The 13,539-nt window shown below is 44.5% G+C and overlaps 1 protein-coding gene across 16 annotated transcripts in view; it reads left to right on the forward strand.

The window, feature by feature from the left end:
- The window catches only part of grin1a (glutamate receptor, ionotropic, N-methyl D-aspartate 1a), a 37,408-nt gene extending 26,410 nt beyond the window's left edge, over window positions 1–10,998 (forward strand). For 3 of the 16 annotated variants that reach the window (XR_013659272.1, XR_013659274.1, XR_013659271.1), the window contains 6 exons: window positions 835–944; window positions 1,314–1,459; window positions 5,423–5,449; window positions 5,970–6,021; window positions 6,126–6,236; window positions 9,318–10,998. Coding sequence is in view for 10 of the 16 variants with exons in the window: in XM_023960490.2 (XP_023816258.1) it covers window positions 835–944; window positions 1,314–1,459; window positions 1,691–1,741; window positions 5,423–5,449; window positions 6,126–6,236; window positions 9,318–9,386 (514 nt within the window). In the remaining 6 variants the exon portion in view is untranslated. Of the gene's footprint in view, window positions 1–834; window positions 945–1,313; window positions 1,460–1,690; window positions 1,742–5,422; window positions 5,450–5,969; window positions 6,022–6,125; window positions 6,237–9,317 lie in introns of those variants that run through there. The other 13 variants (XR_013659273.1, XM_023960498.2, XM_023960497.2 and 10 more) reach the window with 8 other exon arrangements.
- The last annotated feature ends 2,541 nt before the right edge of the window (window positions 10,999–13,539 follow it).

The following is a 13,539-nucleotide window of genomic DNA, read 5'->3' on the forward strand; positions in this document are numbered from 1 at the left end:
CAGCAGCTGTTAGCAGATAGCACAAGCAAAACATGTTGCGTTGCTTCTTATGCTATCTGACAGTTACAGTATATTATGCAAACACACTGAACAACACAACTAAAGGATTAGCTAAATTCTTAGCGAGTTTTTAGTGGTATCTCATTTAAGTCTACCTGACATGTATGAACAGACTATTTTCATTCCTCTTTCCTGATCCTTGTGTGTATGACAGTTACATGACGTAAAGCGACAAATGGATTTCTGGGTATTGAAAGGAGAAAAGCAGAATAAAGTGGCGGTTCACCACAGATAGATGTGTGTTTCTGAGCCCGCTCATTTCACACACGACACTCCGCATTACCGTGTCGTGTGGAGATCAGAGACACACGTCTGGACGTAGAGGACTGACACTTTACCCTTCACATACCCAGAGATCCATTTGTCACTTCACGTCATGTAACTGTCATGTGCACAAGAAACACCAAAGAAGAAGGAAAATAGTCTGTTACATTTGTGAAGAAGATTTTTAGTGGTTCATTCTTTGTTTGTTTTTCCCCCAAAAGAACTTAGCTTCTAAATCTCCTCAATATCTATGACAGTGTGTTTCCACAGTAGCATTAGCAGCTAGCTTTCATCTTTACTTTTATGAGGACTTTCTTCACCTATTCGATAACAGTACCACTGACTCATCTTGATCAAAATGACAAATGTATATACCTTTGTCTGAGCCTTCACCTTGGACCATTGCTTTGCCCTCCAGGTCAGCACGAATGTCAAGTGACTGAAAACAATCATTTTGAGGCATTTTTTAAACTTGTCTACCTCTTTTCCCATGCCCCCAACCTGTTGCAGTTCTCATGAGAATGGCTTCATGGAAGACCTAGATAAAACCTGGGTGAGATACCAGGAGTGTGACTCGAGGAGCAATGCCCCAGCCACACTCACCTTTGAAAACATGGCAGGTATGGTCTTAATGGTGTAGAGAGAGCGTTAAAAGGGATTGGACAAAAACTGCAGTCGGTAAGGTACTGTAGCTCCTTTTTGTCCAATACCTTTGCAGTCTGGTTGTTTCGGTGTCAGCCCTGGTGTTCAGTGGAAGTGTGCTGTTCTGTCATGTGCTGTGATTTTGTGCATTTGTGGTCTTCCTTTGGTATTGTATGGTTTGCAGCAGCTGTCCTCAGTAGGAGATGCTTAAGGAAGGAGGGGCGACCACTGAGCATGAAATTCAAAGGGTGCATTTTTGCTCAGTGGGAGCGGCAGGACGGCAAACGGACTGTTCACACCTCTGTCTTTTCTCTGTGTCTGTGTGTCTGCCTCCCCCACCCCTGTAGGAGTCTTCATGCTGGTGGCTGGAGGCATTGCAGCAGGGATCTTCCTCATCTTCATTGAAATCGCCTACAAGAGACACAAAGACGCCCGCAGGAAGCAGATGCAGCTGGCCTTTGCGGCCGTCAACGTTTGGAGGAAGAACTTGCAGGTAGGAATGACGTCACGAGCCTTCCCCGCTCATTCGTGCTGCTTCAAGGTGGCCCAAGCTTGGGTGCAACACAACCAGCAAAGCCCCCTCCTAGAGTGATCTGACTGAAGTCCAATCAACTCAAAAGTTCAAGTGCTGATAGGAAATGTCAGACAAAGCGTTGGGATCATGCCAGGTCGTCTGGTAGATCAGTCTTTCAGAGGCCAATGGCGTGTCTCTGTGTGCCTGCAGGAAAGTCAGGAGGCCTCTGGAAGTCAAGCGGTGGCTGGGACCCCCTCTTTAGTATGTAGCAGAGTTACTTCACCCCATGTCACCGCTTGCTCTTAGAGTGACGATAAAACAACCAGCTGCATAGCCTAAAACCTGGTAGACATCTAAGTTAGACCTGCCTCTGTCCATGGCATGAATTACAGAGCTTCTGCTGTGGCACTTTTCACTTCATGAGGTCATACGATAAATGTGGAAAAGCCACTCATTACAAATGTAGAAAAGAGAATCTGGAGCGGTGAAGCTGTGAAAGCAGTGGTCATTGTAGAGTTGATGTTGTATTGGTGCCACATTGATTTCATTTTTTAGCTCCAGCAGCCAAACAACGGCCCCCAGCTAAACATGCAGAGCGGGCATAAAGAGCAAAATCAATGTCCTGGCACAATCACAAGGACGGTCTGCACGCTGCGGCACGACGACTTAATGTAAACGTTTCACTTCTAAAACTCATGCGTGAGAGAGGCTCTGCTTCCATTAATCTGTGAGTGAAGGTCCGTTCACGCAAATTTAAACAAAGAATTTGTATTTGTGTGAACCATCTGCTGTAATAAAGCATAAGTTGTGCCACGCCAGTGACGGCATGCCGACGCGCTCCAGAGCTATCAGTGCAATTGTGAGCCTGATGGTAGCCGGGTAGCTTGCAGTAGCTGGTTCCTGCAGTCTGCGATGCGGCCCTGGCAGCCCGTCTGTTTCTGTAAGCCTCGATTTGAGCGTTTGTCCCCGCTGACATGAGCTGGAGGAAGGTACAGTATACACATCACAAGTGCCTGTCAGCAAAACAGTGTCTGCCATCTAACTGACAGCTGTCTGTCCCTGTTGTGATCGTCTTCATATGGATGTGTGTGTTCCAGGCGCGTGCAGCAGACGAATGCATGCAAGGGGCGTCACTGGGAAAGGAGAGGGACACATTAAACTGCCTGCAGAGCCTTGTAATTTAGAGCCATGCCAGTGATGATCACGCTCTCTGCACAAAGACGGCTCATCCTACTCACTGACACACATAATCGTCAGCGCTCTGACTCCTGCAACAACAGCGGCTCATACAACGAGCAGCAAGCGTGTCTGGATAATTCCAATCTGTTCTGCTTGAATGTTTTTTGGGTTTCATTTCAGCCCATTGAGTTGCACACTGTGGTCAAATTTGTGCAAATTGAAAGCGATAAAGCAATCAGGATGGGAACGTCCAGTTAATGCGGCCTTCTCCTTCCTCCAGAGAAGCTGCAGTCTCACTGCTGGCGCCATTTTGCCTGCTTGTATGTTTGTTGTGTGTTTTCAATCGCTTCACACACGGAGGACATGCCGTCAGCCAAACTTCAGAGGATGTGCACGTCTGACTGCACCTTCTGCTGAACAGAAAGGTGTTACTTTCACCTGCTGCTGATGTTCTGCAGCTGCTTCCCCACACCGCAAAGCCGTCCACACAGACCCGGTCCACATTAAATATCTCAACATCCATCACAAAGGACACAATCATTCAAAAAAAAGATTCATTAAGAGGTTGTTTTTATCATGGCCTCACTGAGCAGGTTCTGTTTTTTAATGGGAATAAACCCAATTGTAATAGTTGCTATACCTTTTTTTAGAAGCAATAGCGCCTGTCATTTAACCATTGCAAAACAAACAATCGCATAAAATATGCAAACAAACAAAAACAGACGTCATATTGACCACCTGAATTCTGGGAGTGTTTTTGAAGTCCCACTCCGATTATCTTTTGATATATTTGGTCTTTTAATTCTGATTATGATGTTTTGCCAAAATAAAAAATTAGAACAGAGACCATTGAGAAGCCTTTTCTGATATAAAGGGCACAGTAAAAACAGTAAAAGAAACTCTAGGTGCATTCATGGGCGTGGTCACATAAAAGAACGGTTCATTTTTGCATCAGAAAGGGGAAGCAGTGGGTGGAGTTTGTGCCGTTTCAAAAAGGTGGCCTTCTATTCTGATCCTCGAAATCCATAATTTTATCTGACTAAATACTCAGAGAGCAAAAAAAGAAAACCTGCAAAACTGCAGTACTTTATTAGAAATTTGCCTCTGATAAACCCTGAAGAACACCGCCTCCCCTTTCCATCACCCATAACTCAGAGCTCTCTGTTTCCACGCTCCCTAGCTCACAGCCCCTCACACCCCCAACCTAACATTACATCACGGTGCAACAAAAATTCTGAGCACTGTTGGAGCCGTCCAGCCGTCCAGTTCTGATCCAGATTCCAGTTCAGACGAGGAAAACAAAGACGTTCCTGGATCTGTTTGTCTGACAGCGATGATCAGAATGGAGTTTAATTTTTTAATATATGTCCTCTGTTATCAAAAAAATGCCACAAGAACAGGTTAAAAACACCATTTTCATCGGAGTGGGTCTTTAAACCTTTAGAAATACGAACGCCAATAAGTTATTTACAACAGAAGACAAAAGCAAAAATAGATAAACTCATGCCGTTAGCAGTCAGAAATATTATAGTCTGCAGCAAGACAACTGAAGCCACCAATAAAGATCATTTTAAAACATGTATTTTCACTTGATGACCTCAGTAGATGAGTTACAATTTATACCTTCTACAGACCATAGAGTTACCCCACGCGCTCACTTCAGTGGCTTTGTCAGCAGCTCAGTGAAGGTGTTCATCCCTTGCAGGGAATCTTCTGACCTTCAGTTGCTCCTCAGAGGTGCACTTTCTGACCCAAACGGGACCGCGGTGGTCTGCTTCCATCTGTGAAGCAGACGGTTGCTGTGCAAGTCCATCCTCGCTTCATCCAATGGTTCAGCATGCCCAGCATGGCCGGGTTTGTCGCACGCAACTCCTCATCAGGGCTCAGAGAGCGGCCAGGCGGCACTCCTGCAGCCCCACCAGTGCAAAGAAACGGCACAAATTTTTGGAAAGGGGGCCGATGTCTCGTGTCAAACAACACTATTCTACTGCAATACTAACCTCCAGGTGTCGTCTTCCAACAGGAAAACCGTGTTGTTGCTATTTACCTGCAATAAATCCACAAATGTCAGACATGATCTCGCTGATGCACAACGTCAGGGGGCTGAGAGAACAGCCCCATGGGAGGGGGGTTGCCCCGAAAGAGCCAGTCATGTGACCTGATGAAAAAAGGATGTGCTGCAGGGCCAGTGCATCATTGATCTGTTCTCTGTTTGGTGTTTAATTATTACATGTTTCACTCCCTTATCCCCCCCCTCCTCCTATCTATGAAATGTTTTGGCATGTTGAAATTCACACCACACTGCCCTGCCCCACCCAAGAGGGCCCCCAGCCCTAATTTCTGCTGTTCACCTCATTTCTTTATCAACCATCTCTTTTTTTTCAGAATTCACTTCTGCAACAACTAAAGTTCCTCCATTTTAGCTTCAGGAGGAAGAGGCCTTCATCTCTTTGCTTTTATCTTTCGCATCACTCCATCCCATTCCCTGTGTGTGGGGTGAATTTCCATTATACCCTTTGAAGGTATAATGACCTTAAATGGGCTTCAAACACAGAAGTTTGTCGCTTTTGTTCTCCCTCTTTGATATCGCAGTTTTTCTATACCTGCCTGGCTTTGGATGTGGATGTTTGCTTTGCTAGTTTCTTTTTGAAGTTAATATGATCCCTTTTCGTTTTTCTGGGCTTTTGCTTAAGGATCTTTTCATAAGTAATGATCAGGTGGATGGAAATTTATTTTATTTTTCTTTTCTCCCCCTCAATGCAGCCCTCTTCCTCTCTAGAGACTCAGGATGTAAGAATGCCTTAATATGAGTTATTGTTTTTGTTGTTTTTGTCATTAAATACACACAAGTCATGCAGATGACATGAGAGTAGCTGTGGGGAGCTCTCTGATACGAGGGAGGGCACCAAACTGCCCCTTTGTAAAGTCCTGGTAAAGACGACCTCCTCTGTAATGAATGGCACAGATTGAGGGCAGATTTCATCGCACACTGTTTCTGCTTCAAACTCGTTTGTGGTGGAGTGAGTTTTCAGGCAGCTGTGAGTGTTTTTTTGGACAGTTAAAGTGCCAAGTATCACTTCCACTGACATCTTTAGAGTCATCACTCATTCCAGTACATTTGTCGGGGGCGAGCGGCTGTGTCGGCGCATTTGCAGAGGACGGCTGTGCCGCCCCGTGCAGTCAGAGTGTGATAATGTTGCATAAAATGTAGACGAATGCCCTCAAACCAGACTAGTCGGGTTATTCTTAGCTCACACGTCTGACAACCTTTATCCCTTTCTCTCTCCTCTTTTCACATTTTATGCATTAGTCTGTTGTCTCATAAGGACCCCCTCCCTTCCCAAATATTTAGATGGAATCAGGTAACTTTGGGTTTTGGTGACTAGAGAGCCTGGGCAAGACTGACAGCTTAGCTGGAGCCCCCTCCCCAGATCCCAAATAATCTTTCTACATATATTCATTTTAGGATAGGAAAAGTGGTAGAGCAGAGCCCGACCCCAAAAAGAAAGCCTCTTTTAGGTCCATCAGTACCACCCTGGCCTCCAGCATCAAGAGACGTAGGTCCTCCAAAGACACGGTAAGAAGATGAAGAAGCAACGACTTCCCTTCTGCTTCCTCTTCTCTCTCCTCTGTCTCTAGTTTCAGCTCTCTCCTTCCTGTCCTCTCTGCTTACATCCCCCATGTCCGACCACAAACGAGCCCCATGCTCAGCTCACTCATCCCCATGCGGTGTCTGTCCGTTCACCATCGATCAGCCATCGCCATTCAGGGGTTCCTCTAAAGCCTGCAGGGCTTCAGGTCTGGGTCTCAGGTCAGGGCAGGAGCTGCACTCCCTGGTTTGGAGGAAAAAGTGATCCAATTCCCTTTGAGGATGGGTTTTATTTATTTTGTTTATTTTTTTGGAGGAGGGGGCGCGACAAAAGCAAGCCAACTGTGCGTGGTGCATTGTGGTGGGCTGCTCTTCCTTCCTTCCTGCCTCTGGTTTGAGCGTGGAAAATGCAAGCTGTGCTCTTCCTGCGTGGTGACTTGTGGTGTTTGTGAACTGTACCTGAGCGATCTCCCTGTGATTGTGTCCCGTGCACCGTCATTGTTTTTCTCTTGCACTAATCCTGCACCTCCTCTGTTTGGTTCCAGCAGGTGTTGGTCTGCATGCGCCGTTGTTCTGTCACTATGTCCAAAATTCATTCTCAAGGTCGTCATGACGACCCAGCCTCCTCAGGAGAGACACACTGATTTACTCCAGAACGACAATCCGGGACTTTTGTTTGAAAGTTTGATTTTTTTACCTGACAAATGCTTTGTTTGTGTGATTCTAGTTTGAACCTGCACTGCTGGTTTATCTGAACTTTGTGTGCCTCTTCCAGGGTCTGTTTTCAGATTTTTCTTACAATCATCTGGAGCCTTACCCTCACTGTGTTACAAATCGAGCAGAAATCGAGCGTTTTTTGAGGATATTCTTCATCTGTGCTCCTGTTGTTGCTCAGTGACAGAATGAAATATGCTATTTTTCTATTTAGGAACAGCTAATTTTATACTGAGTGTTTTAAGGTGTCATAAAAGTAACCATAAATAAAAGGGTGCACTTTTGTCCTAAAATAGAAGAACTTTGGGTGTGCAGAAGCGTGTGACAGAGGACCTGAGCTGTTTCCTCTCGGTTAGCTCTCCATCAGGACTCTTTCTGTCCTCCAAGGTTCCTCTGAGCCACTATGATTGTGTCAAACACCAATAAGATCTAGAATTGTTTTTGAATCAATTAACTGAGCAATAAGTATCAGCAACGAAATAAATCATCTGGAATCAAACTAAATTTATATTTCATCTAGTTTTGAAATATATGCTAGAAACACATCTACAATTAGAGCACTGACATGTTTTTCTTTCTCTTATTTACTTTTAAAGTTTACAAAAAGCAAAAGAAACGTTATATTTTTTATTCATTTAATAAAGGTACTCGTTTAGTGGTTGGACTTTAGATGTTCATTAGACTTCAGCGGATTTGAAACTTTTTTTTTCGCCTGGGAGTGTCTGATTTTCTGCAGTTCTTCACACTGAAGCTGCCTGAAGTTTGTACCACGGCCGCTGCTTTGACAAGGCGCTGACCTGCAGGGCTTTGTAGGCGGGGCTTGAATGAAAGACGCTGAAACAGAAGGTTGCGAAGTCTTACAGTTCTGACGTTGAGCAAATGATTATTTTTAGTCGTTTGGTCACTCTTTGTTTCTCCTGGCATCACTCAGTTTCTCAGCCCAGCTCGTGCAGACGGGACAGTGCTTCAACTCGTTTTGGGAAAAGGTTGGTTTGGATCTATGAGTTGCCAAAAACAAAGTCAAATTTAGTTGGGTAAAAACAGAAATTTGGATCGAAAGATCTGCCATCTTCAGTCTTTGACCATTATTTTGATTTTATATCAATGTTCTTCTTTTCTATTAATGGATATCAATGGACTTGAGTGTCAGTGTCCCTCACCCACATGCCACACTGCTCCTCTCTCCCTCTGCAAGCATGCTTCTCCCTGTCATAGACATAGTTATAGTGGAAATGGTAGATTTCTGTAGATGTGCCGTAGTCGTGCTGAATAATGTTGTTATGATGTCAATACAAGAGTCTGTTTTGCTGGTCCACCTGACCTCAGCAGGTTGTGTGGTTAGTGGGCCCCAAAGGTAAAAGACAGAGATGAACGAGGGCTAAAGGGGGGGGGGGGGGGGGGGGGGGTGTTGGTGGGGCTCCGGAGAGCCCCCCTCCCAACCCAGCTGGTTTTTCACAGACTGGATGCTGCTCTGACTGTCAGAGTGGTATCACAGCAGCCTTTAAAGCAGAAAACAGTTTGTCTCTGAGCTCAGAAGGGAGGCTCTGTGAATAACGTCAGGGATGAGATGAGCACACAGACCCTTTCATCTGCTCTCAGTGTTGCTGTCCCGCACATCGGATGCAGCAAAACCACACTTCCCTGGACACTGATAAGTTCAGCTGAAACATGAAGAACAGGAAACTCCACAAAGCCGCCAGTCTTTGTTCCATCAGGTTTCCACATTTCTTCCTAAAGTCAGCGTTGTTGTCACAGCAAGTTTTCACATGGCTCCATCAAGAGCAGACTGCTGTTGCCATGGGGACGTGCATGAAACTGGGATTCAGCACAATCAGAGTGAATGCTCTTTAAAGAAGCAGGGTTAAAAAGGGACACACAAGTCTGCCACAGCAGCGATTTGAAAGCAGACCTGAAGCAGTCTTCTCCATCAGAGATGCTGCTCCTTCAGCAAACCCGATTCCAGGAGGTCTGCTCCTGCTGCTGTGGAGACTCCTGTGAGCTCTGAACAGCCCTTCTCAGAGAAAATCACAGAGAATGGCGGTGAGTCCAGTCAGCAGCCTCTGAGAAGGGTTAGAGCGCCCTCTTGCTTCTGCACTGGGATAGAGCGTATTCTACATGCTTAGATAAGGTCTGGCGGGGGGCCGGTGTCCTGCTGGTTTTTCTCAGCCTTCACCTGCCGCTGATTACCTGGTCAGGTGTGTTTTTTCCAAAACAGATAGAAACAAACAGGACAGCGGCCCTTGAGGACTGCGATTTGACGCTTAGAGCAAACCTGCAGTACTTCGCCTTCTACCGTGACAGAGTACACGTGTGCGTGGCCTCATTCCTTTGTCCCGTGTTCCTTCACCTCTGCAGCAATTTCCACCCACTGACATCACGGGCCAACTCAACCTATCGGACCCGTCTGTCAGCACCGTGGTGTGAGGAGAGAGCCAGGAGAGAGGAATCAAGCGAGGAGGAGAGCAAGGAGAGGGGCCTTGGTGTTTCCCTTCCTGCTGAAGCCGCCGAGGTCCACGGGACACTGATGAGGAGGAGGCCTCAAAACCCGCACCTTTTCAAAGACCTGATCTTAGATGTTTGTGGGGAACCTGAGCATGCACAGAAGAACCCGTCCAGCTCCCACTTACACTCTTTTCCTTCTGTATATTATAGAAAACATATTTAACCTTGTTTTGTCCTTTTACTCACATGAACGTAATCGTTGGTGTTTTACAGCTTTTTGAGGAACTGCTTAGATTTTAGCTCCACGGGTTTAGTTTGGTTAAGTTTTGCAGCCAATCTGGAGCAAACGTTCTCCACATATCACCTCTGATTAGTCTCATATTTCCTAACAAATAGTGCAATATACGAAGTACTGTAAAGGAAGATGAATATTTTTAAGAGGAACTATCTGTATTCTAAGGCTTTTTTGACCTGATTTCTTTATTGGGACGCACTATTAACAGCATTAAAAAGGGACAAATTCATGCTTTATTTGCTTAGAAGTAATAATGAAAGCATGCGTGATCTTGTATATGAATAAGAGCTGTATGTACCAGAATGATCATCATAATTATTGTCGTTTTTGAGCTTCTTTGGCAGAAATTCTTCAGATCTTCTGCTCTTTATTTTGCACAAACCCACCAAAAGCACTTATTGGATAAATGACTCAAAGTCAAATTAGTTTTAATATATTAGAAGATATAGAAAGAAGACAAATACCAGATCTTTGAGAAATTTGATGACTCAAGGCCTTTAAGTTTGGGGGAGCCCCCGGTCCTCCTCTCTCCTGCAGCAGCAGTCTTTCTCACTTCCTTTGATTAAAGGGGTTGCATCAAAGGGCCAGGTTTTTCAGCCAACCGGCACTCTGTCCTTCATGCAAAACCTCCTCCCAGCATGCCGAGTGCTGCAGAGCTTTTGCACGAAGGCCTCAGGGTGAGCTGGACGCTCCGCTCCTGTGACCCGTGTGCAGGTCTTGGTTGGTTGCAAAAACAGGCCGTTTCCCACTTTGTGGAGGTGAGAAACCTCTGCTGCAAACACGTATCCAATCCTCTGTGGTGTCTGCCACTGCGCTGCACTTTACTCTGAGGGCCCCCCCCCACCCAGTCTGAAAATATGATAAAACGATATCCAATGCATCTTAACCCTCACAACAAGAAAAGCCAGGGTTTCACTGGTGGTTTTGCTTGTTTTGCTCGATGGTAAAAGACGGTCGAAGGAAACAGTTTCCAGCTGAAGGCCTCTGACCTGGTCAGCCTCAGTCTGGCCTGCATGCTTCTGTGTTGACGCCGGCGCTTCCGTGTGGTTTTGGACGTGTGCAGATGAGCTGTATGACGCTAAATCCCCTGTAAATAGAAAACTGCTCATGTTTTGGAGCTGAGAATGTGTTACGCTTTGGTTATTACCACACCACACGTGAAGAATGCAACAACGTACACACACACAGAGAAATGAAACCCTTCAAAGGAGGCTCTGTGTGTATTTCTTACCTTTTCCAGTGAAGAAATTGCTTTTAATCATCCTGTTTCTACAACTGTCAATAAAATATACAAGCGTACCCATTATTGTGCTGTTATTGATTAAGGGCTGCAGTTCATTTATATTCCTGTGTCTGTTAACCACAATAAGTCATTGACCATTGGTGTTCAAAGGTCTGTATATTCCTGAATGAAGAGTGAATTTAGAAAAACAATGTGCAATATTAAAATATTGTGTGACAACAGAGTTTTTTTTAATCTTATTTAGTTCCTAAAAAAAATAAGAAAAACTTTTCTAAAAGTGTGGAACAAACAGTGAGACTCAAAGCCAATTTAAATGTGTTCTGGTGGTTTCCAACATGTCCAAAGCTTTAGCCTCCTCTATCCATCCATTCTCAGAAACCGCTGAATCCTTTCAGGATCATGGGGGGGCTGGAGCCTATCCCCACCACTGGTAGATAAAAGTGGGGTTCACCCTGGACAGATACCCAGTATGTCCCAGGGCTACACAACCACACACCCACTATTTAGAAACAACAATGAAGCTTGATTTTTAGACTGTGGTAGGAAGCTGGAGTGCCCTGGGATTTGAACCAGGGTCTCTTACTGTCAGATGAGGACGCTTGACACTACACCACAGCCCGCCTTTGGCTTGTTGTCCTCGCAAATCCAGAGCTGCGATGACTGCAATGTTTATGTACTCTTCCAGTAAAGGCATCTGTAATACCTTACTCCCCAAAAAAGACAACAATCTTTTAGAATGTGACTCATATAGGCCAATCTCACTTTTGAATAGTAAAGATAAAATTCTGGCCAAAGTATTAGCCAGTCGGCTGGAAAGGGTCTTACCTAGCCTAATATCCGGCGACCAATCTGGTTTTGTTAAAGACAGACACTCTTTTGTCTGGTATTTGCAAATATTTAACGTTTTATATAGCCCCAGTGTCAGAAAACCCAAGTGTCTCCTTTCAAACTTAAACCAAGTCTGACAGAGTCCAACACTATAGGCCTCTATTGTTTTTGGAAGGTAGAAAAAAAAGTTCAATTGTGAACTTTTCCTTATGCAATAATCCAGCATCATATTGGTTTTTCTTGGTAGCTTTTCCCTCCTTTTGTTTGTTTTGCTGTCCATCCAGAGGTTCTTTAACCCTTGTGCTATCCTAGACACTTTACCATTGGGAGTTGGATCATCTAGACTCACCAGACTGAACCTTTTTTCTTCAATGATTTGTGATCTTCACTGGTGTCCATGGATCACATGAAATCTTTCCACCTTTATCCACCTTTGTCATGGTAGGGAGAACACGTTAATGTAAGGGGGGGGGGGGGGGTCATCTAAGATAGCACAAGGGTTAAAGCAACAAACTAGACTCTTCTTATATAAATGATCACTTCTCTGGCCATGGAGACAAATGTCAGGGTCATGTTCAAGTTTTTCAAATATTCATGTTTCTTAGGTAGTGGAATGTTGTTATCTCCTGCATTTTTGTCAGTGTAGCCCCGAGAAGAAAAAAGAGGAGGATTAAACAAATTAATCCCATAAATGATCAATATTATTATTAATATTGATATTACAAAGTTACTAAAAGGAATATGTTTGAATAAGTCTAGAAGATGACACAGATTTAACCAGAAGGAAATGGGTTTACTGTAAATAACAATGTTATTGTTGTTTATTGATTTGTTTTGGATTATGTAACCTCATCAGCGTCAGTTCACAGGACTATATCTTATTTTGAAGAAATGCGGAGTGTTCTGTGGAGTGTTCTTTGGTTTTGATTGGACTAAGCTGATTGGCTGAGGAGAGGATCGAAGAAAAAAGAGAGAAAAAAAGAAAAAAGGTTCTGGATGTGGAAGCACGCGGGGAGGTGGAGAAGAAGACGGGAAAAAATAAACTTTCTGCAGGCCAAAGTCAGGAGGAAAACTTGAGAGTGGTTTCCCGTGACAGAAAAGGTGACGGAAAGTTTCCCGTTTTGGAGTTTCTCACTTGAGCGTGAACCGGAGCCCACGGAGCGGAGCTGCAGCGCTGAGGACGGTGGATTTTCCCCGCGACGGACGACAGGTGCTGTGGAAGGGCGGAGCAACGGCTAAAGCTGCACGGAGAACGCAGGAAGGCTTTGCACGGAAGGCTAAGGAAGTCGGTGATTTTTTTTTCAGGCCTGCAACGAGGTTTTTCCCCCGGGGGTAATAACTGACTGTGTGAATGAGTGAGTGAGTATGGGCCCAGTTTGTTATTTTTCATGACGTGGTGAAGTATTGCAATATCTGTGTTTGAAACAAACTTTTGAAACGAACTTTTAAAACCAGTTTATGAATGTTCAGTTAAGTTGTGAAATTTACATTTACTCAAGGTTCATATTTTTTTTTCCCGTTTAAGAGGAAGAGTATAAAAACCAGATATATTGACCAATATTTTTGTTTGTTTTGAGGGTCAACTCTTTATTTTATTAAACCTGAAACTGTGTTCAGTTTAAATGGTTGTCTGGTGTCATACTTTTTAGGAAGACGTACTTGTCTACTGTGAGTTCTGTGACGTTGTAACTCTTTAGATTTAAATAGGTAACCCGATTGGGAGCTACCATAGCTCAACGAACCCAATCCCCCCATCACGACTCCGTAGG

This window comes from Oryzias latipes, chromosome 12 (genome assembly GCF_053564925.1).
Source record: "Oryzias latipes strain Hd-rR chromosome 12, Olatipes_Hd-rR_3.1".
In the NCBI taxonomy this organism is placed as follows: Eukaryota; Metazoa; Chordata; class Actinopteri; order Beloniformes; family Adrianichthyidae; genus Oryzias; species Oryzias latipes.